This window comes from Microtus pennsylvanicus, chromosome 4, assembly GCF_037038515.1.
Source record: "Microtus pennsylvanicus isolate mMicPen1 chromosome 4, mMicPen1.hap1, whole genome shotgun sequence".
Lineage (NCBI taxonomy): Eukaryota > Metazoa > Chordata > Mammalia > Rodentia > Cricetidae > Microtus > Microtus pennsylvanicus.
Genome location: NC_134582.1, coordinates 24,381,688 through 24,409,015, shown reverse-complemented (window position 1 = coordinate 24,409,015; position 27,328 = coordinate 24,381,688). Strand labels below are relative to the sequence as shown.

The 27,328-nt window shown below is 51.1% G+C and overlaps 2 protein-coding genes across 3 annotated transcripts in view; one reads left to right on the top strand and one right to left on the bottom strand.

The window, feature by feature from the left end:
• Csf1r (colony stimulating factor 1 receptor) lies at nt 1–25,158 on the top strand. Of its 2 annotated transcripts, none has more exons than XM_075968539.1 (21): nt 1–485; nt 4,001–4,258; nt 4,634–4,918; nt 5,177–5,313; nt 5,930–6,089; nt 8,223–8,412; nt 10,730–10,845; nt 10,984–11,104; nt 11,204–11,394; nt 12,643–12,761; nt 17,485–17,611; nt 17,728–17,832; nt 18,243–18,353; nt 19,453–19,615; nt 21,687–21,772; nt 21,874–21,971; nt 22,769–22,891; nt 22,977–23,088; nt 23,732–23,831; nt 24,121–24,229; nt 24,326–25,158. In XM_075968539.1, the coding sequence occupies exons 1-21, from the start codon at nt 437–439 to the stop codon at nt 24,503–24,505; spliced, it is 2,940 nt and encodes a 979-aa protein (XP_075824654.1). In that variant the 5' UTR covers nt 1–436; the 3' UTR covers nt 24,506–25,158. The 2 variants fall into 2 exon arrangements, with proteins under 2 accessions (XP_075824654.1, XP_075824655.1); XM_075968540.1 differs by having other exon boundaries at nt 301–485; nt 12,646–12,761.
• Nucleotides 25,159–25,296: 138 nt separating this feature from the next.
• Nucleotides 25,297–27,328, bottom strand: part of Hmgxb3 (HMG-box containing 3) — a 50,359-nt gene continuing 48,327 nt past the window's right edge. The window contains exon 20 of the mRNA XM_075968538.1: nt 25,297–26,626. Within this exon, the coding sequence (XP_075824653.1) occupies nt 26,174–26,626 (453 nt within the window). The 3' untranslated portion in view covers nt 25,297–26,173. The remainder of the gene's footprint in view (nt 26,627–27,328) is intronic.

Sequence of the window (27,328 nt, the reverse complement as noted above, 5' to 3'; positions counted from 1 at the left end):
ACTGGGCTTCTGGGAGACTCCTATCTGTGCTCACTGACCCTTGCACTGGAGCCTGATTCTTCTCCCGAGTATTCTTAGAGGTGGCTTCTTAAGTCCCTCAGACTTAAACATTTCCCTGCAGGATTCGTTCAGTTCTGCGCACAGATTCTGCCTCCTTCTATCTCTCCCTCAGGAGTGATGCTTTGTTTTTTTTTTTTTTTTGAGACCCGATATTTCCAAACTCTGTAGTTCCCTTTCAGCCTAGCTTCATAAAAAAAGAAAAAAGGGGAAGAGGACCAGGCCAACGAGGAGGAAGAAAGGGAAAACAAGACGGACACCCAGTGCAGCAGACAAGAGTGTGCTCAGCTGTCCTCATCCGCACAGAACTAGCAGCTAGGAGCCCTGCGCTCAGCCGACCCTCCAACCTGCATCAGCCTACGCTGCCCCTGGGGAGACTATGGAGCTGGGGGCTCCATGGGTCCTGCTGCTGGCCACAGTTTGGCATGGTAAGAGCAGAAAAGGGGGTGTTCGTGAGGGTGTTACAGAGAGGGCCCGCGAAAGGACCCTGAGCGTCGCCGCCCCACACTCGGAGCCCCCACTCTCTGCTTCCATCTGCTCTAGTCTGCTCTAGCACCTGAGCGCATGTTTGTTTTTATCTGGAGAGAAAAGAAGGTGAGAGTGGAGTGGAGGAACCAGTCTGGCCAGGGCTGTGAGGGAGGCGAGTGTAGTAGCCTTTGGCTCACAGTGTATCTTCAGTGTGTCCCTGCTACTTTGGAAGCCGCTAGCCACACTCCTCATTGGCAGGTGGGAACGTGGGCACGGGTGAAACTCAGGGCAAAGCTTTCGGATGTTTCCTGTGCCTGCAGGAAATTACCTGGGAAACTCCTTCAAGGCAGATGCTGAGAGGTCTTGGGCACGACTGACACTTGCCTATCTGAGAGAATCTTAGGAGTCCCCCACTGATCAGTGGCTTCTGCAGTTCTTCCTTGAGTGATCCCACCAGCTGGACAGCCCAGGTAGCCATGGTTAGGCAGAAAGGTTCAGAAAGGCCCTTTCTTGGACAGCTTGGGTAAACGGGTCAGGGTGGAAAAGAAGAGGTTGGTCTTTCTGGCCCAGGGTTTGAGGGTGGGGAGTTCGGAGGAGGTTGGAAGAGAACACACGTGAACTTGTTATTGAGTAAACAAGCAAGAATGGTAGAGGGGGACCAGGGAAGCCAGAGAGGGTCTCCCCAGCCATTGTCTTCCTAGATGCCCCCCCCCTCAACTTTTGGACAGCAGAAGCTGCTTCGAAATATCATCTCGGAAGGTGTCAGGCTAAGGGTGAGGACTGGCATACATGGCCCAGAGTGGCCCGGTGAGCTCGTCTAGGCTCTACCTGGTCTAGCACAAATGTTATATTTCATGACACCTACTTATTTGGAGAAAGGATGGAACTTGGTGGGGAAGGACAGGTTCACTCCGGTCCCTAGGGAATTGGTGCTGCTGGTGACGCAACAGTCCACTGAAGATTCTTTGCTGGCTCAGCCAGTCTCACTGTCTCGTGTCCTGACACTTTCCTATTAGAATGTGAGTGGTAAACGTTAGGAAACACACATTCTTGAGAATAAGACCTTCTCACCCCAGAAAGTCCTGTGGATTTGAGTCACTGCTCCTTCAGGCTTTATCTCGAGGACTGCTTATGTGCACTGCGTGTGTGTGTGTGTGTGTGTGTCCCAGTTCAATGTCCAGCTCCAGGAGGAAGAGAAGGTGAGAGACATCGGTGAGAAACCTACGTTTTTAGCCTAACAGGTTACTGGTGATTGAGACCATGGGGGCTTCTAAAGAGATAGGAATAGTCTTGAAGCACTTAGAGGGAGAAAGAGACTGGCCTCTCCTCTTTGGCTGGTGGTCATGAGGGCAGGAGGTTGTGGGGGTGCCTGCTGGAGCTGCTGGTGAGAGTCTAGTATGTAGGTACAAAAAGGAGGAGGTTTGGGTCAGGGGAAGAATTTGAGTGGGGACGGGTGAGATAGAAGAAGGGATAGGCACAGGGTCAGTGGCCATCAAGCGCTCATCCAAGGGAAGGGAGAGATGACGAGTGGGCTTCCCTTCCTACCAACCATGCCCGCGGGAAGTGAGAAAGCCGTGCGGTGGATGTGGAGTGTCAACCCTGTTCTGCGTAAATATCAGGAAAACGGGCTAGGAAGAAGTAAGGCAGAAGCCTCTAGAGTACATCTGGAGGTCAAGACAGGAGACCAAGATAAGGGGAGCAGAGTAGCTCTGGGGAGGGAAAGGGAAAAGCGACCAAACCAATGGGGAGATAAGCCAGGAGCAGGGGCTTAGAACCCAAGGTCGAATCCTGTGACCTTAAGGGTTAAACTCTTAAGTTACTATCTGGCGGGTTCAAGGACGCCTCTCGGGCTCTGCTGTCTTCCAGGTGAACACTAGGATTGGTTCTATCAGATAGAAGAGAGTCCAAAGCCCCGAGGGTCAGCAACTTCCCCATCTGGAAAGGACAGTCAGGGTCCCTAGCCCTAGTCAGCATGAGCCCAGGCCAGGGTGAAATAGCTCGTCCCTCTTCCTGCTAGTCATAGTGCACAGGAAAGCCACAAATCTACATCAGCAAGGGCAGTGTTCTCTCCTCTATTCTACATCTGGCTGATCGGAAGCTCGGGCAGATAAAGGCTGCATGTTTCCCCGTGGGTTTGAAATCAGAGCAGACGTTAAACCAGGCTATGAAATCATTTGCGTGGAGAGACTTTCCTTTTATGGGCTCACACTTGGGTGTGGGGAGGGTACCCTCTGAGGAGTGGTTTTAGGAACCACTGGAATACTCTGAGGGCCTGGTGTCCATGTCACTGTGTCGATATCAACAGCTGGAGTTGGAGGGGTTAACTTGCGGCGGTCAGCAAACAGGACAGTGACACAGACACTCTTTGCACAGAGTGTTCTGAGACCCAGCACACTGACCCCCGACTCCAGGACTCCCTCATTGTGTGGAGAGCAGCAATGGCCAGGAGGGCAGGGAAGCAGAAGTGAGAGCGCCAGTCTAGAAGGGGCCATAGGCTGGGCGGAAACCGGGGCCAGCCTGGTGCCAGCAATGTGTTTCCGCCCACACAGGCCCAGAGTGCCTGCCGGCCCCTCAGAGGCTGTGAATCAGTTCTCACTTCCCTCCTTCACCCCTATTTCAGGCCTGGGAAAATTGCTGACACTACAGAGGCAGCTAGCCTCCTTCCTTAAGACCTGACAAGGGTTGTAAGTTCTCCTTTGTCCTTCAAGCAAATTTTCCTTAAAAAGAGATTGGCTACCAAGAAACCCGGCAGGTCCGGAGAAATGAGAACAGAGTGGGCACCTCAGAGGTTTCATTCATAGACATGACAAACAGAGTCTTTACTTGGCAACAGGTGATGCTGCCAAGACTTCCCGGCATCTGGACGACTTGACGTGCCGGGAAGGTGTGATCACTGTCTGCATTTGTAGGCGAGGGGACAAAGTGAGGAGGATGGATGGCCTCAGGTCACCCCACAAGGCATGGGCCTGATGTGCAGTGGTAGGACAGGGCACAACAGGAGACACGTGGAGCTTCTCTCTACTGGGCTAAGAACTCACATCTTCTCTTCTTTCCCAAGTGAGGGAAGTCAGGACTTGGCCATCTGTTTCTCCATTTGCTTCTTTGAAACTTGTCACACTTAAACGGGGCCCTGGGCTTGGCTCTGCAGTCACAGCTTGCTTTGTACATGGGATTGATGAGGTCCTGTCCTGGGGTGGGAAGTGATGCAGAAGGCTGGGTCCCCATGGCTCTATGGGAAAGTCTACACCAGGATCTATTGTTGTAATGAGCTGGACGATCCCCTGGGGGGGGGCAGTACCACCATCCACTTGAGGTGGCTCCCTGGGCAGATGTCCACAGATTTGGGAGCTGAATGAGGGTTAGGTGATAAAGACTCCACAGTACCAGAACTCTCGCTGCCAGAGCATGGTCCAGCTCAACTGGGGGGTAGCAGGGCTATACCCCAGGCCTCACTTCTGTCTGCACCCTCCTTTAGGTCATGGGGCCCCTGTCATCGAGCCCAGTGGCCCAGTGTTGGTTGTAGAGCCTGGTGCAACGGTGACGCTAAGATGTATGGGCAACGGCAGTGTGGAATGGGACGGCCCCATCTCTCCCTACTGGACCCTGGACCCTGAATCTCCCGGAAGCATCCTGACCACAAGAAATGCCACCTTCAAAAACACGGGGATCTATCGTTGTACTGAGCTGGATGATCCCCTGGGGGGCAGTACTACCATCCACTTGTATGTCAAAGGTGAGGATACCAAATTCCCTGCATTGGGCAGGAGGGTTAGCTCCTGGCATTAGCATGCATAGTAAGCCAGATCTGAGTTTGTGAGTTTGAGCATTGGCTATGAACAAACTTTATCCAGTGTTTACAATTTAGGGCAGGCCTCACAATAACCCTATGCAGTAGATGCTATGATTACCTCCATTTTCCAGGGGTTCACAGGGGTTGATTTTTTTTTTTTTTGGTCTGAGATCATACGGCAGCAAGTGTCCAAGGGTACAGAAGCCAACCTGAAACACCCTCTGTATGGTTCTTCTCCAGGACGACTTTGAACAAATGCTCAAGCTTCTGCTTCCTGTCACTAATGTTCCGTTGTCACCTCTTGAATCCTCTTCTCAGATCCAGTCCGGCCCTGGAATTCGCTAGCACAGAAGGTGACAGTGATCGAGGGCCAGGAAGCTGTGCTGCCCTGCCTGATCACCGACCCCGCACTGCAGTCCCATGTCTCTCTAGTGCGAACCAGGGGCAGGCCGGTCTCACGCAGAACAACCTACTCCTTCTCCCCGTGGCAAGGGTTCATCATCCACAAGGTGAAGTTTATTGACAGCGATGACTATCAGTGCAAAGCTATGGTGAATGGTAAGGAATCCCTCTCCGTCAGCATCCAACTTAAAGTGGAAAAAGGTATGTAGGATGAAAAATGCCTGCCTGGGCATGGAGGCGGGAAGGAGAGCTGGCAGCCATGGGTGTGGGGAGGACAGAGAGAATCCTCTCTCTTCTTTCAATCACTCATTTCTCTCCAGGGCAAGTGGGGTGAGGTGTGTTGGGTGGGACTCTGACCATGAGACCAACTGTGATTAACTAACCAGGGTAACTGATCCCATGGTGTCGGGCACAGTGCCAGTAAGTCTAGGTGTTCACGGGTTGTATTTCTGGCCTCAGTCCCCTCAGGGCCCCCATATGTGCAATTGGAGCCTATGGAGCTGGTGCGGATACGCGGGGAGGCTGCCAAGATTGTGTGCTCTGCCACTAACGTGGAGCCCGAATTTGATGTTTTTCTCAAACGTGGAGACACCAAGGTCAGTCCCCAGGGAAAGGAGACGACATGGTGAAGTCTGCCGATCTTGTCAGCACTGAGAGGCATCCTCACCTCAAACTGGCTTTCTGGGCTGGAGACATGGTTGTGGCCCAGAGGACAGAGAAGAGGGGCCTGAGACCCTGTGCCAGCAGCAGCTGCTCAGGCTGCTAGGTCTTGGGGATGGAGGTGGCAATCCAGTCCCTTTCAGGGATTCCTCTATCCCTTTGCTACAGCTTAGAGAACATTTCCTTCCGACATAATGAGGTTTCCTGTCTCCCTTAGAGGCACGAGCTATGTTGGCTATTTCAGAAAGGCTTTAGTAGGAGGGAAGGTGAGGATCCCCAGGGAAGAACGGGGAAAGGCTGCCTCCTAGATTCCTCACCCCATGCGCATCCTGTGTGAGGTGCATCCCCGAGCCCTTGCTCTGTGAGTCTATGCACTGTCATTTTAACCCAGGGGTAGGGGACCAGTATTCATCCCATTTTATAGATGAAGGATTTAAGACTCAGCGTTTAGACCCTTGCCAAGTACAGGCCGATCATCATTTTAAAGGTGGAGAATTTGTATTCAGATCCTAAGCAATTTTGGTACGTCACCTCTATTCCTTCTATCTACAGCTTGAAATCCCCATAGACGGCGACTTCCAAAATGACCGTTATAAAAAAGTCCAGATCCTCAGCCTCAATGCCGCGGACTTCCAAGATGCTGGCAAATACTCCTGTGTGGCCAGCAATGGTTTCGGCACACACACATCCTCCATGATCTTCCAGGTGGTGGGTGAGCATCAGGTAGTGGGAGAAGCCCATGGCTGTTGGGAGATAGGATGGCTTGGTCCTGGAGCCCCATCTTAGGAGACTTCCTAGACCCTCCACTTCCTCCAAGCCCTTAGAAGTGGGTGGTGCTTCACTGTAACACGGTCTGGTCTGGGTTGGAATTGGAGCCCAGCAAAGCAGCTCCCTACAGCAGATCATGCTGGCTTCCTCGTTCCTGAGAGCAGGGGATATTTGTGTCACGTGGACACACGAACATTATATCTCTAAACACCAACGCTCCCTCTTACTGGGGCTTACAAGCTGGGGCAGGAGGCGTGAGAGTGGAGTTATTGGGCCTCAATGAGAAAGGAAGGGAACGGGATGTCTTGAAGAAGGAGCAGCATGTGCAAGCCCCAAGGGAAAAGAGCCCAAGCATCTCTGAGATACCAAAAGCAGCCGAGAATATCAGAGATGCGAGTGGGGTGTGAGTGATGGCTCCGGGGGAGGGGAGATGAGGCAGGAGCCAGGTAGCAAAGGAGCCTTAACAGAGTGTGAGGAGAATTTGCATCCCACCCTTTTGAGAGGTCTTGAAGGTTACAAAGCAGGGAGCTGAGGTCCAGAGGGGACTGGGAGTCAGGAGCACCCACTCCTGGGTGTCATCAAACCTGGCTCTGACAAATAGTATGTCTACCAATTCCTTTCCCTGAAAGAAAATGAGGAGGTCAGTAGTAAATGTCTGTATTTAGACAACCTAGAAGAAGCCCTGGTCAGATCCGCACTGCTGGAGCATGCGAGCAAATACCACAGTAGAAGACTCACCCTGGCGGTGGGGAGAGGGGAGCTGGGAGCAGCCACAAGAGTGGATGTAGGAAGCTACAGAAGGTGGTGAGGACGCCAACCATGGGAATGAGGAAGGATGGGTGTGAGATGCCCTCCCATTGCCTGGCGATTGAGAGGGAAGCAGTGCACTCCACAGACAGAGAACCCCACAACAAGGCAGTTCTACAGTGTGCGAAGGGGCTCTGAGTGTGGTCTAGCAGTGTGGCCTGCTGAAGTGTTGGGAGGAGGAGAGGAGGAGAGGAGGAGAGGAGGGAAGCATGAATCACTGGCCTCAGAACACACACAGGGAACTCTTCAGAACTCTGCCAGGTAAAGGGAAGAGAGGCAGACTCACGCAATGTCAACCCTCTGCTAGAGCTCTAGCCAATCTGCCTCCCAGTTCGGGCATTCACTGGTCACTCAGTAAATGCAAGAAATGCATACTTGAACTGGAGAGATGGCTCAGTGGTTAGGAGCACTGGCTGCTCTTCCAGAGAACCTGGGTTCAATTCCCAGCGCCCACATGGCAGCTCACAACTGTCTATTACCACAGTTCCAGGGGCTCAAGCGCCCTCACACAGACATACATGCAGGCAAAACACCAATGCATATAAAATAAAAATAAATTTTAAAAAAGAAAGGAAAAAAGAAATGCATACTATTTTAGCTTTTGACCAGATCTGTATTCAGGCTTGAGGGTGGCAGGGCAGAGGGCAAGCTCAGACACTTTGGGCGAGAGAGCTCCGGTTCATGGAGCAGCTGTTGTGCCATTAAGATGGGTCTGCATGCCATATTCAAGGAAATGAGTTTACCAGTAGGGCTGGGGTGGTGTGAACAAGAGGTACCACATGGAGTCAGAGAGGTAAGCTGGGCAGGTAGTTGGTCCAATGGCCCTGAGATCTCATGTATGGACCTAGGCCTCTTTTTTTCTTGGAGGAGGTGAGAAACAGAAGGTTTGAGCAAAAGCAGCATCATGATCAGACTTGGATGTAGTAGATTAGCACAGGGCTTTCTGGTGCTCTGTGGAGGACCGTCTATGGGGAGAGAAAGAGGAGGAAGTAAGTTAGGAGACTATCCCAGTGGTCCAAGCTCAAGTGGTCCAAGGTGATAAGTCCAGACTCGAGTGATAGTGGGGGTGGCTGGAAGGGTCTGGACAACTGAGTGGATCAATAGTAGGAATACAGGTGACAGAGGTGAGTCCTGGCTGAGGCTGGGAACTGTGAGCTTGGAGCAGAGATGCGCTCAGACCCTCAGATCAGGTCAAAGGGTAGAGGGTCCAGTGGACAGAAAGAGGGGGCCATCTCCCCACTAACCCCAGATCTTCTATGTTGATTTCCAGAGAGCGCCTATTTAAACCTGACCTCCGAGCAAAGCCTCTTCCAGGAGGTACCTGTGGGTGAGAGCCTCGCCCTCACAGTCAATGTAGATGCCTACCCTGGCCTCCAGAGTTATAACTGGACTTACCTGGGGCCATTCTTTGGAGATCAGCAGAACCTTGATTTTATCACCCAAAGGACCACCACATACAGGTACTGCCTGTCAGACCACGGACAATGTGTGTGAGTGTATGTGTGTGTGTCGGGGGTTCCACCAGAAATGAGGATGCTTGGGTCCTGTCCCATCTGTGCTGCCCCACCGTGGGTAGATCCCCTTCCTCTTCTTTATCTCATTTCCCTGACTATGAGAGTATCAGTCCTCTATGTCATTTGTCCTAGTCCCTGCCCTGTGTCTCTGGGTCACCCCGTGAGTTTCTATACTGTCTCCCAGGAGCTGCTCTACTGTTTGGAGGTACATGTTCTCAAGGTCCCTTGGGACCTCTTAGCTTCACCTCCTGTCCTTTTTATGGCCAGTGCAAATGTAGGAAGTGACTGTGACTTCCACCCCAAGATGTGTTTGAGATAACAACCATGCAAAGCACCTACCTTGTTCACATGGGGTCAGGGCATAGGGACACAATCATGCATTTGCTAAAAGATTAACCATCCTGAAAATCTCCTCTCAGTATATTCTCCCCAGGCTCTGGGATATTTTCGGGGTGCGTGTTCCCCCCACTGCCACTATGCTGGCTCTGTTCTACTCCTAAATCTTGGGTTGGTCATGTGTCCACCGATGTAAAGGGATACTGCCTGTCTCGGAATGAAGTGTGACTGTGAGGGTCTTACTCTCCTGACCTAGGGCCTGAAGTTTGCTAGCTGAGCACTCCACCGCAGAGTCCAACCCCAACCTGAGACACCTTTCCCAGAAGTGAACTTTAGTCCAGCAGTGATGGTAGATTTTGTCCAAGCAAGGAGTGGTACTTCGCTGCCATTAGCATCGGAGAGATGGCTCAGGGGTTAAAGGGCACTTGCTGCTCTTGCAGAGGACTCAGGTTCCGTTTCTAGCATCCATAAGCACTAACTGTCTGTAACTCAAGTTCCATAAGATCTGTGGGACTCTTCTCGCCTCTGTGGGCAGCAGACACACATGTGATAAACACACAGACAAGCAGGCAAGACACTTATACACATAAAATATAAAAATATACCTTTAAGCCGGGCGGTGGTGGCGCACGCCTTTAATCCCAGCACTCGGGAGGCAGAGGCAGGCGGATCTCTATGAGTTCGAGACCAGCCTGGTCTACAGAGCTAGTTTCAGGACAGGCTCCAAAGCCACAGAGAAACCCTGTCTAGAAAAACCAATATATATATATATATATATATATATATATATATATATATATATATATACCTTTAAAACTGCATTTTAAATATTCGTTTTATTTAATGTGTATATTTTGCTTGTATGTATATCTGTATACCACTTGTGTACCTTGTGCCTGCAGAGGTCAGAAGGGGGTGCCAAATCCTGTAGCACTGGAGTTATAGATGGTTGCGAGTCACCGTGTCTGTGCTGGGAACCAAACCCTGGGTCCTCTGCAAGAGCACAGTGCTCTAAACCAGTGAGTCAGCTCTCCAGCCCTGTTTAAAAACATGTTCATTACCTAAACAGTGCTGCCTTCGTTAGCTGGACATTCATTAGCAGATGTCTATTATCTCAGGGCTTGGGCAACAGAGGCAGAGGAATCGGGGGTTCCAGGCCAGCTCTAGAGGCAGCACAGCAAGTTAGAGAGGCTAGCCTGGGCTATATCAGATCCTGTCTCAAATCACAACAGCAAGTACACTCATAATGGATAAACAATCCATTAGAGACTAAGAAAATTACCTGGAAACAACCAAAGGTGACTTTTTTGCTTTAGTGTTGTTTTTAGACTTTTCTATAGTAAAGAGAACCATTAAATTAAGTGCCTATTATGAGTGTTCAGCATTCTAAATGCACATCCCTTCAACCCTCAAGCCAATCCGGTGAATTAAACCAAACCAAACAAAAACCCTGAATCACCCTGAGTCAAGAAGACCACAGCAGTTGAATGTCTATGTAAAGTCACACAGCCAAAAATGATAACGGTGGAATTTGGTCTCTGGTTTCTGTAGCTACACGGCTCAGAACCAGTCCTGTCTCTTGTCCCTGTCACCATCCCCAGGACCCGGTAGCACATTAGGGATGCTCAGTAGGGGTTGTGGTGCTTGTGAACACTTAGTTCAGTGGTAAGAAGGAAGAAACTTGTGATATACCTCCCAGGACCTTGCGGACATCATCTCTAATAAACCTTTGGGGAAAACACAGAATACCCTGAGATGAGAGGACAGACAAGGACCAGGGGTAGGTGGTTTCTCTTGTCTCAGTGGCACACTCCTGAAGACCTGGCTCAGACAAGACCTCTGTGCCCTGAAACTTTAACAAAAAATGGTGCGCTTTACTTCACAGGACACCAGTTTATAACAGTAGTGTCTCTCGGGTGTCTTGCAGCTACACATCCACGCTCATCCTGAACCGTGTAAAGCCCCTGGAGGCTGGCCAATACTCCTTCATGGTCCATAGCAAGGCAGGCTGGAACAATGTGACCTTTGAACTCACCCTGCAATGTGAGTGACAGGGAGGCTGCCCAGGGTTGGGTATACTGGGAGGGGTGAGGGTAGCAGGCTCAGGGCAGGTGGTCAAGAGACAGAGACCTCACCCCTAAGGCTGATCCTGCCTTCGTTCATCCTTCCCCTCTTCCTCAGATCTCCCAGAGGTCAGTGTTTCGTGGATGGCTGTGAATGACTCTAATGTCCTGCTCTGTCATGTCTCTGGGTTCCCTCAGCCCAGAGTGATGTGGATACAGTGCAGGGGTCACACTGACAGGTCAGTGGGCTTGACTCCCCTCCCTAGGCTGAGCATTCGGGTGAGGTACCCATGAGTGGGAGACCCCAAAGCTCTGAGTCATAAATCTATTCTTTCCAGGTGTGATGAGGCCCAGGCCTTGCAGGTTTGGAGTGATGTTCCCTCCAAAGTCCTAAGTCAGGAGCCCTTCCACAAAGTGACCATTCAGAACCAGCTGCCGACTGGGGCCTTGAAACACAACACAAGTTATATTTGCAGGGCCCACAACGATGTGGGGAACAGCTCCCAGGCCTTCTGGGCGGTCTCTTCAGGTAATCCATCCTCCTCAGCCAGCATGGGCATCCAACATGTGGAGACTACTTGACCCCTCACCCCCAACCCAGGGATTTCTACTTGGAGGAGATCCCAGTCATCCTGAATTCCACCTCTGGGTCACCCTGGCTAGTCCTGAGCCACAGGACCATGGACATGGTGATATGGAGAGGTCCAACATCCCTCACTGGGGACTGAAGAGGAAAGGGCAGGATCAGGGAGTGGGAAAAAAGAATGAGGCAGAGATACCCCAGATGGAGACTTATAGAGGACCGAGAGAGACTGAGAGATACTGAGAGACACCAGCAAGCTGGTCTACTAGTCTGGGCCTTTGGCTCCTCCTTGCATCCGAACTCACGTGAGGGAAAAAAGACTTGAGTGAAGAAATACAGTTCATCCCAAGTCCACGGCTAGAGGGATGCTTCCTCCCATCCTCTCCAGCTCCCCCTTGCTGTCTGCCCTGCCCGATCCTGAGACACAGTCCTCACTCAGGGCCACTGCCCAAGGGTTTGCCCAGTGCTGATTTGGAGGCTGCAGCTGGGCCTAGTCTCACTCAGAAGCCCACAGCCTCCCCGAGTCCCTAAACTGCTACTGTGCCGGGGCCTGGGTGACGCTTTCAATCCTTGGCTTCTGCTTGGCTCAGGAATCATGTCACTGGTCCTCCAGTCACTAACCTTGAGCAGCTGTTGACAGGCCCGTGGGCCCTGCTATCCGGGAATGCTGTGTCACTGCCGGTGGTGGCGGTTTTAAATAGTGAAGCCCCATGGTGACAAATGCTGGAACTGTACCAGGCTCGTTTCCACTATCCCTCACCCACTAGCAGCAAAGTCCCTCCTTCCTTCATTTTGGAAGGACAACACACCTGAAATGTTTAGAGGCGTCCCAGTTTGGTATCTCGCATCACCTAAGGGACCCAAGCTCCTAGCTGGATGTGGAAATGAACTGTGTCCTTCTGACCACATGAAGATTAGAGGTCAGGAAGGGGAGACCCGGGGGCCCTAAGCTGGCTCTGAGCTGCTAAAGTCACACAGAGCACCTGGAGGAAGCCACAGGAAACCCGAGGAGGATTTCCCTGCCAAGGCCTCTCTGCCCACAGGTGCAAGCCATAAAGCCCCAACACTAGGATTTGCGTCCAAGTGGTAGCTGGCCACCGAGCCAGCCTGCTACAGAGAATTTTCACGCTCTGGCAGAGGGATGGGACTGAATACAGTCTCTCCACTTGCCCACTCCTCTGCCCCCTCTTCCAGAAGAAATCAGAACGCAGCTCCCCGATGAGTACCTGTTCACGCCGGTGGTGGTAGCCTGTATGTCTGTCATGTCTCTACTGCTGCTACTGTTGCTGCTGCTCCTATACAAGTACAAGCAGGTGAGCTGGGCTGTGGAGCTGGGCCGGGCCCCCAAGGGAGCCAGAGGAGGAGGACCCCTGCTCACGCTCGCTCGTTCTGATAGGCTGTCACGCAACCAGGGCTGTTCATTAGGTGTCTACTGTGTGTCAACATGGGCTAGCACCAAGAAGTTCCCGGTGCAATAATCCTATGCTTGACCATCAGGGGTGGAGGTGGTGGGGAGGAGAAGGTATAAAAGAAGGTATAAAATTGCCTTTTAAGGTGCCTAGCTCTGCCCAGCTCTGCCGCTGGGACAGCGGGCAATGGGCATGTTCACATGTTCAAGTTCCTTTTTCTACCTGTAAATTGGGGTTCATGATGGCAGGTTATCACCAAGATCCTCTACCCTGTATGTATAGAGCCGGGGTGGGTTGTGAAAGAAAGACAGGACTTGGTGGTGGAGCCTGTGTTTCCGTGCAAGGAGGAAGTTGGCTGCAGACCCAGCTCCTGAACGTTGGGACAGGAGCGTGGCTAAAGTTGGCATCTCCTTGACCACACGCCAAAGTGGTTGCTGGGTGCTGCTCACCACCCAGACATGGCTTAGTCACTGTCACGGCTATTGAGTCCTCGGAGATATACAAAATTCTTCCTTATTTTAACCTAAAAAACTTTCTCTGATACCCCATGAGCCACGGGCTCCCTCAGGCCTTTCTGCCTTGGCTGTCGGGTGTCACCTGATGGGGGTCTAGAGCACCTCATCAGCTCATTCTCTCTGCAAGCACCATGCTTTGAGTATTTTGCTCAAAGTACCTTCTCATGTCTCATGCAGGAAATTTAACTGCTTCTTAAGCAATCTAAGGCCAGGAGACCTGCAGCGCTAGGCTGCCTTCTTCCACACGCCCTTTGGTGTCCCCTGGCTGAGGCACCCCTGAGGGTCAGGGCAGGAGGCGGTTTTCTTCTACACAGATTCTGCCCAGGTGACTTGGCGCCACCTGTCTATCCCCGACCTTTCTGTCGCCCAGATCTGGGTGAGAAGGGGCCTGTGGAAGGGTGGCTTCTGCTCAGGGCTGAGTCATCACCTTCTGTCACCAAAAGAAACCACAACAGTCCGGGAAGAAACAGGGGAAGAGGAAAGAGCAGGAGTCAGCTGGCCCTGAGGACAGGGGCAAAGGAAGGGAGAGGGGTGGGCGCAGAGGAGGGGAGGGCAGAATCAGATGGAGGATTGGAGAGATGCTGGGACCAGGCCTAAATTGAGACAGGAGGGTCTGCGGAGCTTCCAGTGAGAAGTGTTCAGGTCTCTACCTTCCCCAGGCTCAATATCAGTCCCACAGAACCAGGGGCCTGATCAGGGGGTGGCCAAGATCTGACGTTCCCAGACATCTCTTCAGTCAGAAGATAAGGGAGGACCCGGGCTTAGGGCTGGAATGAGCAATTGGTAAACTGATTGACACGCAGTGAGAATTTAGGCAGGCCCAGCTTCCAGGAAAGGCTTAGGAAGCCCCTGCAGTTGGCCTTCCAGGCGCCGCTCCTGATAGGAGGAAACCTTGCAGGCCACTCACTTTTATAAGGATGGCCCCCCAAGTCCCTGGGATAGCAGAAATCCCCGAGTTTGGCAGGGGGGCGGGGGTCCAGCACTAAAATCATAGATTCAGCCCTGGGAGCTTCCAGCCACACCTCCCTTCCCCCACCCTTCCCTCTACTGCCTTCATCCCTTCCAGCTAGGCCCTAGCGGAGGTGGGAGGGCTGAGTCAGCCCAGCTGCAGAAAAACAGGGAAGCAGAAGTGGCTTGGAGAAAAATAGTCGCAGCCACAGAGACTCCTAGAGATGCAGGATGCAAGGGGCAGGAGGGGTCTCTCAGCCCAAGGGAGTTTCCTCCCTAAATCTCCTTTCCGACTCTTTCCTCAAGCCATAATGTGCAGATGTTTTGTTGTTACTGGTGGAGTTTTGTTTGCTTGTTTTTATTTGTTATTGTTGTTTGTTTGTTTGAGGATTGGGTCTTTGTATCTTTCAGGAAGGCCTCAAACTCCTTCCGTAGCTAAGGCTGGCCTTGAACACCCCATCCTCCTGCTTCCATCTCCCAAGTGTTAGGTTTACAGCGTGTGCCATCGTGACCAGCCGGGTGTTCTTTATGTCTAACTTTTGTCTCAAATGTCCAACTGGAAACTCTTCCTCCTCCAACACTCACACATCTTTTAGTTCTTCTCACTGAAGCACCCAAGGCCTAGACTCTGTCCTCCCCACGGCCTAGTCCCTGTCCCAAAGGCCTGACTGGACATCAAGTTGGTCTGTTGACCCAGTGTCCTCCACTACTACCCCAGCTTCCACTTTCCCATAAATGGGACCTCCCTTCAGCACTTCTCAGGTCAATTCATGATGTGGTACCCTCACACAGCTGCCCTGGGGCCAGGAGAAGGTGAAACAATCACCCGCTTCTATCCAGACCCCATTTTAGATGTATGGGGGGGGCACAGAGATCCTGAGAGGGAACTGGATCTAGCATAAGGTGTAATATGTGGACACCCCTCTGTCAGAGGGCTCTGCCTCACCTCCTCTTCCTTCCCCTAGAGTTAGGAGATAGCCCACTTCTTACAGTCCTCCTGGCCTTCCTGCGTAAAAGCTCCCCTCTCATCCCCTGAGCTGCACTGGTCACCTGGCTGAGTTTGTCAGGATCTTATCCCATGCAAACTCTTCAGCATCTGTGCACTCTCTACCTGGACAGTTCTCAGGCTGGCTCCTCATGGACTCTCCTGGCTCATGTCACACCACTCTCTGTCACATCACCCTGCTTTGCTGACTTCAGGATGTTATTTTTCAAATGTTTTAAGAGATTTGTTAGCACCTATTACTTATATGTGATAGCGAGTTTCAATATGACGTTTTCAAACACGTACATAATGTATCTTGATGTTATTAATCTTTTTCATATTCATTACCCTCTCTCGTTCCCCTCTCCCATACTTGCTGGTTCCCTTTCTTTCTCCAAACTCTTTCACTTTAATTTGTGTGTGTGTGTGTGTGTGTGTGTGCGTGTGTGTGTGTGTGAGAGAGAGAGAGACTATGTATGTATGTGTACATATGCATGTGTGTATATTTGTGTGTTTGCATGTGTGTGTGTTCCAATATGTTTTGTTAGGGTTTCTGACAGAAGCGTAGGTGAGAAGTTACAGAGATGGGCTGGCTGTTCAACAGAGGAAAACGTCTCTCCACCCCCATAACCAGTAATTGCCTAAAGTTCTTCAGGGAGCCGGCACTTGTGAGCCTCTCTGTCCTCCATGACAGGTTGTTGGCAGCCCAAACTGTCCAGGTCTTACGTAGGTACTCAGAGCTGCTGTGAATTCAAGAATCCATTAGCTGTCCCACGCCTGGAAGACAGTCTTCTTAACACTTCACCCCACCCTTACTCTTCCTGTCTTTTCTACGGTGTCCTCTGGGCCTCGGAGGAACACAGATGTCTCATTTGCAGCTGAGCAGTCAACAGTCAGTTACTCTCAGCATTTTGACTTGTCATGAGTCTCTGCAGTTACTGCTGACTATTGCAACCAGCAGCTCCTCTGCCCAAAGCTAAGAACAACGCTGAGCTACAGGGATAAACAGAATTGTTTAGAAGGCTGACGGACAGGCATATCAGATCCATTTAGCAAAACAACAACTGCATATTCCCCACTAGGGTTAAGAACCTCCCTAGCCAGGAACTTTTGACCAACACAGTACTGTATGTGGATTCCTTCCTGTACCCTCAGTTCCTATCAGAAAGTGGACGATCACCCCATAACAGACTTGACACTATTTGCACCAATGGGAGCATCTTTCATGGCATTATTTGAAGGATACCTATCTATGTATTTAAGTTGAAAGCCTCTCTTGGCCCTGCAAATGCTAGCCCCATGGGATCAAGCGTCTGCCTTGTTCAATAATGAATCAGTCGTGCTGGATAGAAACGAATGCTCAGTAAAATGTATTCTTTTACTGCATGGCTGTATTATTCGGCTAGGAAAAGAGCAATTCTGACCTCAGCATAGATGTGATGATGGCATGATTCTCAGTCACAGAAAATACTGTATGAAATACCCAGGGCAACAAAATGATTCGAGACGAAGTAGAGCTGTGTCTTCCAGGGGCTCTAAAGGGGGAGGTGGTGGGAAACTGCTATTCCCTAGGTACAGAACTTGTTTTACAGGTCAAAGGAGTTCTGGAAATTGGTTTCCTATCAGCATGAATGCAGTTAATGCCACTGATGTGTACAGTTGAAAATGTTTGGGGTGGTACATTTTCCGTTCTGTATATTTGTATATTACAATTGAAAATAAATGTAGGGCTGGAGAAGGATAGCTTAGTTGTACAGTGTGCACTTCTACATATAAAAGGCCCTGGTCCAGTCCCTAGCACCTAGAACAAAACCACCAACATAGACTATTTGGATGAGAGAATGGTTCGTGAACGAATGGATAGTTCTCAACGTCCACCCTCCACTTTGGCCCAGGAATTATCAAATTCAGAGGCATCAAGGCCTCCAGAAATTATCTTATCCAAGTGTTTGAATGAACAGCTAAGGAAACTGAGGTTTGGAGAAGGGAAGGGCACACAGTAAGGCAGAATCCAGCAGGACTAGCTTTTGCTGCTATGCCCACAAGATGCCTCTCTCCCTCTTAACTCACAACAGGCTGAGAGCTTCTGCATTGTCTTCTCATGCTCTTAGGAGGTGAGATGCAAGGTCCATCTGCCAGCCCATCAGCCCCCCTGCAATGCCTCCTTTTCTTTCTGCAGAAGCCTAAGTACCAGGTGCGCTGGAAGATCATTGAGAGCTACGAAGGCAACAACTACACCTTCATCGACCCCACCCAGCTGCCCTACAATGAGAAGTGGGAGTTTCCCCGGAACAACCTGCAGTTTGGTGAGAGTGGTCTCAGCACTCTGGGATCTTCCATCCCAGGGCTGATGGGGGCTGATGATGGGGGCTGCAGGGACCCAGTGGGCCTCAGGAGTAAGGAGCCCGTGTGTCTGTGATAGGTAAGACACTCGGAGCTGGCGCCTTTGGGAAGGTGGTGGAGGCCACAGCCTTTGGTCTGGGCAAAGAAGATGCCGTGCTGAAGGTGGCTGTGAAGATGCTGAAGTGTGAGTCGGAGGAGGTGCAGCGTGGGGGATGGGGAGTGGGCTGGCACTGCTGTCCCAAGAGGTGCTGTCTGCACTCTCAAACTGTTGCGGGTTTTAAGTTGGGACCTGACTTCCTGACTGAGCTCCATCCTCCTTACGTTTCCTGGTTCTGAGGGTCTTTGTCAACCTTTGAGGAGAAATGGGCCTTCTGACTGAGCCCAAGGGAAGTTAGGGTGAACAGAAGCCACCCAGGGAATGACCCTGTCACAGCTTGGCTTCCTCCCCTCCAGATTAGCTCAGTAACAGGTGCATCCTTCCTCTCCCCCCTTTCTCCTTCTGTCTTTCTCCCTCCCTCCCATTTGTATGTCTGTATTTCTCCTCCTTCTTTTGGATTCTGATCCCTCTGGTTCTCCGGGTGCTTCTTCTCCCAGCCACGGCTCATGCTGATGAGAAGGAGGCCCTGATGTCAGAACTGAAGATCATGAGTCACCTGGGACAGCATGCAAATATAGTCAATCTCTTGGGCGCCTGCACACATGGAGGTGAGAGCTGGGCAGGAAGGGGTATACTCATGGGTTTGCGTATCTGAGGGTGCCTGAACATCTGGCTTCAAGGTCCCCTTGAGCTCTAAGTGCCTGTAGGACTCCTGCCTCCAAATCCCTGATAGCCTGGATTCATAGACAGAGCAGGAGCTGCTCACGGGTGGGTGATGCAGAAATCTATGTACAGCCCCCACTAAGCCCACTTAATAGGGATTTTATCATGAAGCCCCAAATCTACCTTTCTCCTCACCCTTCAAGATTTACTATCATTGTTGTCTTTTTTTGTTTGTTTTGTTTTCTACTTTTCAAGACAGGGTTATTCTGTGTAGTCTTGGAATGCACTTTATTGTCCAGGCTGGCCTCGAACTTACAGAGATCCACCTGCCTCTGCCTGCAGGGTGCTAGGATTAAAGGCATGCATCATGCCCGGTTTAGATCTACTTTTTAAAAAGCTCCTACCCCAGACGTACATGCCCCCAAACTCCAACTCATCTCTCTCCTCTTCATTATAGCAGCGTTGTCCTGTACTGAACTGCCATTCTCTGAAAAACAAAAAAAACTTTTTGAGCTAAAATTTTCTTGTTTCCTTTTTTGAGACGGTCTCATTTTAATCCAAGCTGGTTTGGAATTTACTGTGTAGCCTAAGCTGCCCCTAAACTCGCATTCTTCTTGTTTTAGCTTTGCAAGGGCCAGGATGACAAGCAAGCGTCATTAGACTAGGCTAGGCTAGGCTAGGCTTTTTTGAGAGTTTTGTTAATTTTTTTAGTGGCTTTACACAAATAAGGTTATTATTTTTTAATATTTATTTATTGTGTATACAATATTCTGTCTCTGTGTATGCCTGCAGGCCAGAAGAGGGCACCCAACCCCATTACAGATGGTTGTGAGCCACCATGTGGTTGCTGGGAATTGAACTCAGGACCTTTGGAAGAGCAGGCAATGCTCTTAACCTCTGAGCCATCTCTCCAGCCCAAATAAGGTTATTAAAACACTGAGAAGCTTGCTCCCAGAGGCAGGATTAGAACTCAGAGGCCCTTGTTCACTTGGGGAGTGGAACCTTGGGGTGCATCTCTCTCACTCCCTCTTCTGGCTGCCTTAGGGCCGGTGCTGGTCATCACTGAATACTGTTGCTATGGCGATCTACTCAACTTCCTGCGACGGAAAGCCGAGGCCATGCTGGGTCCCAGCCTGAGTCCTGGTCAGGATCCTGAGGGGGACTCCGGCTACAAGAACATCCACCTGGAGAAGAAATACGTGCGCAGGTATCTCCCTGGCAAAGGGCAGGACAGAAAGGAGGCCAGGACGGGAAGGGGTCCCACGCAGCCTGTTTGTGTCATGAGGAGTACCTACCCCAGTCTTTACAGGAACTCTGATTTCTTACAACACATTCCTATCATTCAACAACTTAGCCTTACCATTCTGAACACTTAGCATGCTCCAGGAATGTGGAAGGCGATGGCTTGGTTCATGAATCCATCACCTTCAAGTGTGGAAAGATTCTCCTAGGCCCTCACGTGGAAGACTTGGGGCAATTGTTCCTGTTTGTCTCACAGCATATCTGTGGGGGCTGTGGGACACATAGTCCCCTCACGAGTGGCCAACCTGTCTGCACATCCCCATGGGGAAGTGAAAACAGAGTTTATTAGTTGTTGGATGGAGGTAACAAAACAGCCTGGCCTGTGGTGAGGTTCCTGGTCCACTCAGGCCTCAGTTTCCCCTGGTAAGCCAACAGTGTTGAATCTCTTGGGGTCTTCTGTGATTCTCGGAAGCCACCAGAGGTTATGGACAGAGCCACATGGGGAAGCAGAGAGAGGAAGAAACAAGTTTCCTGTTGCCCATGATGGGCAGAGAGGGAACCTGAGCTAAACCTATGTTTTTACGTTGGAGTCTCGTTTTGGGTCATGGTGTGTGGGGCTGTAAGTGCAGCAGTACTGGGATCAGGCCATGCTCAGAACCAGGGGAGTGTACTCTGTGCTTATAGTGAAGGCCCTGGCTGCTGCTGAGGCAGGGGAGCCAAAGGAGAAGGAGGTCCCCTAGCTTCCTTCTTTAAGTGTACAGACAATCAAAGCATCCCTAGAGTGGGACATTTCAGGAGCAAGTGGCATCTAAATGGGACCTACCTAGGGAACTCAAGTTACACTATTACAGAAGTGTGGTTTCCAGAACGAGGAGATGCTGACTGTGCCGTGGATGGATCCTAACGGAGACCCGAGTTTCTCTTCCGGGAAGGCTGAGAGTATGGGCAATAGCTTGCTGGCAAACCAGATCTGGCTGGCTGCTTAGCATCAACAGTGGCTCTTCAGGACAGGGCTGTGCTTCTACAGGCGGCTCACCACCCACAGGGAAAGCCTGGGTATCCCTAGGTGTTGCCTGTCCACCCAAGCCTACAGAGACCCAGTCTTCACAAAACAAACAAACAAACAAACAAAACAACAACAACAACAAAAAAAAACATCTCCCTGGGGCTCAGATGCCCTAAGCCAGTTTAAGCTCTGCTCTAGATTTGGACAAATTTAATGCTATTAGTGGCTGCCAGGGGGCATGAGAAATGTTAACCTCCCCCCCCAAGCAATTGGTTTTAAGTATGTATGAATGTGTGTGTGTGTGTGTGTGTGTGTGTGTGTGTGTGTGAGAGAGAGAGAGAGAGAGAGAGAGAGAGAGAGAACCGTATGTTTTTCTGGTTCCCACAGAGGTCAGAATGGTGCCAGATACCCTGGAACTGGGGCTACAGGCAGCTGTGAGCCCCTGTGGTTCAGGAACCAAACCAAGATTCTCCAACTAAGCACACTGAGCCATCTCTCCAGGCCTCTTCCTGTACAATTTTTAAATTTTTTTCTTTTTACAATTATTTTAGTGTTGATATATAAGCTGGGTCTCTCTCCATCATATGAGTCCCTAGGATTGGGCTCAGCCCGTAAGTGCCTTTACTCACCCTCCTGGAGTAATTTTTAATGAGAAACCAGCTGGTGAGATACTGTAGGGCGAGATCAGGTCAGGAAGGGGCCTGGAATGAACTCACATCCCAGCAGGGCTGCCTTTGAGGAGAGAGACGTTGGTATTAGCAGTAGCAAAGCCCTTCATCAGGCAGAGCCCAATGACAGGATGGGGTGGGTGTCTCTGGCACTGGGGATGGCTAAGCAGGGCACGATGATTGCTTAAGTAGAATATGGCATGGGGCCTTCCTTATCAGAGAGGGACACTCAGGCTGACCTTTTGGTTCCTTCCCCTCTGCTGAGTGACTTGGGGAGTCCACAGGGCAGCTGGAGGGCAATGCCTGGGCTAGGCTCTGCAGGGCTGGGCATTGATCACTTCCCAATTCTCTTTCCGATCCAGGGACAGTGGCTTCTCCAGTCAGGGCGTAGACACCTATGTGGAGATGAGGCCTGTCTCGACGTCTTCAAATGACTCCTTTGAACAAGGTGAGGAGGTATCGGGACAGGGCCAGGGTGGGCCTAGGGGCTGGGGACTGGGGCTGAGGAGGAGCAAAGTGTGACGGGGTTGCCTGGATGCCTTTTCCTAGATCTGGACAAAGAGGCCAGCAGGCCACTGGAGCTCTGGGACCTTCTCCACTTCTCCAGCCAAGTGGCTCAGGGCATGGCTTTCCTGGCTTCTAAAAACGTAAGTCTGGGTGAGGGGAGGCTGAACTTCCTTTTGACTGTGGGAAGGAAGAAGGAAAGGGGAAGGGGGCTTCCGGGGAGAAGCAGTGGGGGGTGGGAGTGTGAGAGAGTAAGTGGGCAGTTTACAGAGGAGGTGGTGGGAGGGAACGGTGCTGAGGCAGGCTCCTCCTGGAGGCCTGACCCCAGGCCTTTGCATGCCTGTTTGGTTTTCCTACGTGACCATGAACAGGCTTAACAGCTTAACAACTGTAACAGCTGTTTTTCTTCATGAAGCACTTAAGTCTTGCTGGTTGAGCTATAAGGATGTCAGAACTCAAGGGCTCATTCCACTGCCCCCAGAGCAGACTTGAGGGGAAAAGGTTTGATTGCTGGTTCCGTTCTTTGCTGTGACAGTTCAGAGTCCATAAGCCTCAAGGTCTGTGCCTACAAAAAATGGGTACTCTCACGAACTGTTTAGGAGGTCTAATAGGTTATTGTGTTATGCAAATGCTCTGGTACTGTATGTCCAGAGGTGGCAGCTGTCGGTGTTAGGAATGATGTGGGCCGGTGCTCACAGCAGAGGGACCATTGCTTCTGAGGTAGCAACCGCCCAGTTGTTACTGCTGCTCAGAGGGCAAGGAGTGTGGGAGACAGGGCTGTAGGGCTTTCTAAATGTTAAACTGGCCACATGAAATTCTCTCAGAGCTCAGGCCTGCACAGGTTTGAACAGTAGAGAGTAGACTACCAAAACCTGTCATCTACTCCCTCATCAGGGACCCAAGAGCTCACGTTCCCCCTCCTGACTTGTGTTTTCCTCAGTGCATCCACCGGGATGTAGCAGCTCGAAACGTACTGTTGACCAGTGGACACGTGGCCAAGATTGGGGACTTTGGGCTGGCGAGGGACATCATGAATGATTCCAACTATGTCGTCAAGGGCAATGTGAGTGCTGAGAGCTAATGTGACTGACTGGTTGGGCAGGCTGTGGAGAGCCACGGCCCCTAGTGACATGGGACTGTCTTGTCAGGCCCGCCTGCCTGTAAAGTGGATGGCCCCAGAGAGCATCTTTGATTGCGTCTACACAGTTCAGAGTGATGTGTGGTCCTACGGAATTCTCCTCTGGGAGATTTTCTCACTTGGTGAGTTGCTAAGACTGCTTCTGGCACAGTCTAGAGCTCCTCTTTGGCTCCTCGACTGGTGTCTTGAGCCTTGTGGATGAAAGCTATTCAAAGACGCCTGGTGTCCAAGACACAGCAAGGGCTGGCAAGGGCTCTTGAACCAGCGCAGCAGTACCGGTATGCAATCCAGACACCCCACACAACGCACATTTTCTGAGTCCTTCCTTCACTTGCCTCTGCTTGGTTGGCAGTAGCTTTTATCTAGAATGCCACCTGCCAAATGCCATTGAAGATGTCATGCCGCTAGCCACCATCTAGCTCCCATTTACGGGGGAGTAGGCACAGGGCCCTTGTGCTGAGTCCGTAATTGTACTACCAAGTCATGTGGCATCACCTCTTTGCTGATTTGCAATCCAGGCTTTGTTCCATCTATTTCCAAAGCCTATGCTGGACCCTCTGTGCTTGGTGATGAGGGGCTGAAGGCTATGGGTTCCCAAAGCCTAAGCGTGCTTACCGCATAAACCTCACCTAGGAAGTCCTGGGCATGCGAGTAGTTTCTGCTCTAACTACAGCTGGGATAGGGCCTTTTCACGCTGCCTGAGATACACGTGGGCGGGGAAGGGGTAAGCAAGGGTGGTCTCTTATACACTCCTGGCCTTTGCAGGACTGAATCCCTATCCAGGCATCCTGGTGAACAGCAAGTTCTACAAACTGGTGAAGGATGGATACCAAATGGCCCAGCCTGTATTTGCGCCAAAGAACATGTATGCAAAGGCACCTAAGGGAGGCAAATGGATTCTAGGGTTTGGGTGGTTTGTTAGATGAGCATGTGGCCCTCGTCTTTGTCCAGAAGGCTCCAGGCTTCCATCTGTAGTATATTAAGGTTCTATACTAAACTCTGAACTCAGGAGCCTCAAGCACGCTAATAGGTGCTGTACCACTGGACCATACCTCTAGCCCCTAACTTACTTCTGACTAGTTTTGGGGGTCCTTCACTAGGTATATCTCCCTAGTGATATGCCCTGACATGGGCAAACTTTGTTCTGTCTCCAGATACAGCATCATGCAGTCCTGCTGGGACCTGGAGCCTACCAGGAGACCCACCTTCCAGCAGATCTGTTTCCTCCTTCAGGAGCAGGCCCAACAGGACAGGAAAGAGCAGGTGAGAAGGATGGAATGGCTGTCTGGCTGGCTAGAGCAGGCTGGGCTGTTCCTCAAAGTTCTCAGCTGACTGTCTCTGGCTTTTCTTCCCCCTCAGGACTATGCTAACTTGCCAAGCAGCAGCAGCAGCAGCAGCGGCAGTGACAGAGGTGGCGGCGGCAGCAGCAGCAGCAGCAGCGAGCCAGAGGAGGAGAGCTCCAGTGAGCACCTGGCCTGCTGTGAGCCAGGGGATGTTGCCCAGCCCCTGCTACAGCCCAACAATTACCAGTTCTGCTAAAGTGGGGCAGTGGAGTGCTGCTGCTCCCAACTTCCCAGCTCTACCTCCTCCATAGACGGGCAACATGGGGAGAACATATGAACTTTGTCCTCAGCTTGGTCCAGCTCTGAAACTTCAGAACCTGAGGGGTCTTGGGGAGGTCAGAGGCTCCCATTCCCAGAGCCTGGGCCATCACTGCCAATGGGGTTTCACAGTGCTAGCCTGTATTTACTATGCCAATTCATGCACCCCTAGTTCACTATCTTCATCCTGTTCCCAACTCTCTTGTGTTTCAATGGAAAGACTGACTTTATGTCTCAGAAAGACAAGGCTCCCAAGGCTGTAGGTAAGCAGAGAGGGCCTGCCTCCCTGCCATGCTCAAAGACTACTAGGTTTCTTGAGGCAGGATGGCTCCTTCCTAAGCTCCCAGGACTGGTCTCTACTCTTGACCTTTACTCTCTATAGTCCCACCTCATCCAGGATAATGTACTGCTAGAATGAGCCAAGTGGCAGCTAAAAGTGAGGGGTGTTCTATCTATACCCTGTTATTCTAAGCTAGAAGGCATGGGGCCTTGGTGCAAGGCTGGCCACACCAAGCAAATACTGCATGCTCTTCTCCAAGTGATTTGTCCTCATTAACAGTCAACATTAAACTAACAGCATTAACACTGCCAGCAGTGTCTGGTTCTTTGTACCACACAAGTGCCTACCAGTTCCCTGGGACCTCCTTCCATCAACCCCTCATGAGAAGTGAGTAGCAAGCACCTGCTTCCACAGCAAAAGGACACAATGAGCATTGAACTGGCTCTTGCTTCTTCAAAATCAGATAATTTAATAAACTTTATTCTTGTTGGGGAAGAGCGAGAGGGAAAGCCACCTATCCCACCCTCTCAATAAATTAAAGAGCACTCGGCCAATCCCTGGGCCCCGAGCAAACCACGGGCACCTGAGCCAGTGCTGCTGTTTGCTTATGGCCCTATCTGCTTCCCCTTCACAGAAGGGAGTTTTCCTACTGCTTGCCAGCTATGTCACAACTATGGGCCACATCCCCTCTGCGGTGAGGGTCCAAGGGCCCGGAGGATGTAGGGTACAGTAGCAGTGGCCAGAGAAAGGAGGAAGGATTCTCTTCCCCAAAACCCAGGGCAGAGGACAGTCCTGGAGGGAGCTGTAACTGACTGTTCCTCGCTCCTCAGCCATCCCAAGTAGTGGGAACAGGGAGAGTTAGAGGAAAAGAGAATGCACCCCTCCTTTAGGACGAAGAGCCCAAAAGGGACCCCAAGAATGAAGAAGCCATTAAGGCTCCTAGTCAAAGGCAACAGGCTAGGAAACCCGTATGACTGACTGGAGCCAGAGCTCTTCCCCATGGGACAGCCTAGTTCAATGGCCTCCCCACCTGGTACAGGGACCACAGGTGGTGGAGGGCCTGGACAACCAGCTCCCAGCCATTCTCCTAAAATATCATGCCCCTAACATGCTCTCTCAGGTCCATTAGAGGTTTCCCAGCACCTCTCCTGAGCCCCAGAGGTTGAAGGCCCTACTGTGCTCATGAAATGGAAGCTCTTTGGTCAGTTCCAGCAGTCAGAGGCCCTCCCTACAGCGGACTGTAGGTCCCCTTGATAGGTCTGCCTTGGGCAAGGGCATATTATGGCTTGAGAGAGATGGTATAGGCCCAGTACATGACAACTTGGCTTATTGTGCCCCCGAGGCTCCCTCCTCTTCCTCCCCATCCTCCTGTGCCTCTGTCTTGATCTGAGCAACCCCAAGGCGATAGAGGTTATCACGAATGACCACCTCGCCAGGCTGGCAGCTCTGCACAACGTCATGGATCTGCCGGTTGACAATTTCTCGGCTGGTGAGGAAGTCCATGAGGCGGTTGTAGAGGTAATAGTGGGTGGCATTATCAAAGGCAATGGGCCGCTGGCGGACACTGTTGAGTTTGCAGTCCATGATGGAGGCATAGGGTGCCAACTCAGGGCACAGTGATAAGGAATGGTGGCCAGCACTAGGATCACTGGGATCGGGCTTCGTGTTTGCATGGACAATACGCCGTGTGGCAGTCTTGGTGACTGGATGCTGGACAGAGTTTTCAGCCTCTGGCACATCCACAGAATAATGCTGGTCCAGTTCAGGGCAGGACACACTCTAGAGGAGAGAAGAGAAACACTTTATAAGAGGGAATGATTGAGGGAGAATCTTGTGGGAGAGAGCAGGAGCCATGGAGTCAGCAGCCTTGTTTAAATCCCAGAGCCCTTGCATACTGTCCCCTGTGCTTCCATTTCTTCTTATAGGAATGAGAACAGAAAACGGGTCATCCCAGCACAGATGCTGCATTGCTTCAGCTGTCATCATTGCTTCAGGACAATTTAGGAACCAGAGGAATGCGAGGGAGTGGCTTTGAGGGATACTTCAGACAACTTTTGGGGTCTCTATTAAGTTCTTGGAGCCCAAGAACCCCAGAGAATGAGGAGAATGTCTGCTCCAAAGCAAGCCAGAATATTTCACCTCCCATAATGCACTTGTGCAGAAGCACTCACTTCCCGTGACTCTTCTCACCTAGCATCAACTCTAATGCGTCCTCTAATCAAGGCCAAAGGCAAGCCTTGCAGTACACATGCCCTTCACAGGGACCACCTCCTGTGGTACAATGCTTGCTCCTGGTACAATGCAGCAAGATACACACACAAGGACTCTCTTACTGATCTGCTATATGACCAGATCAAGTCCGAGCCCCTCCCTGGGTCTCAGTTTCCTTTTCTAATCAAAGGAGGGGGTCAGAGAAGATTGGTGCTGAGTGCTGAACCTCAGACCCCACCGCTCTTAAAAATCTTAAAAAAAAATAAAAAT

Coding starts and splice junctions, on each gene's coding strand:
- Csf1r (XM_075968539.1), top strand. CDS start 437: ATGGAGCTGGGGGCTCCATGGGTCCTGCTGCTGGCCACAGTTTGGCAT. Junction 8,413..10,729: donor CAAAGGACCACCACATACAG/GTACTGCCTGTC, acceptor GGTGTCTTGCAG/CTACACATCCACGCTCATCC. Junction 12,762..17,484: donor TCCTATACAAGTACAAGCAG/GTGAGCTGGGCT, acceptor TTCTTTCTGCAG/AAGCCTAAGTACCAGGTGCG.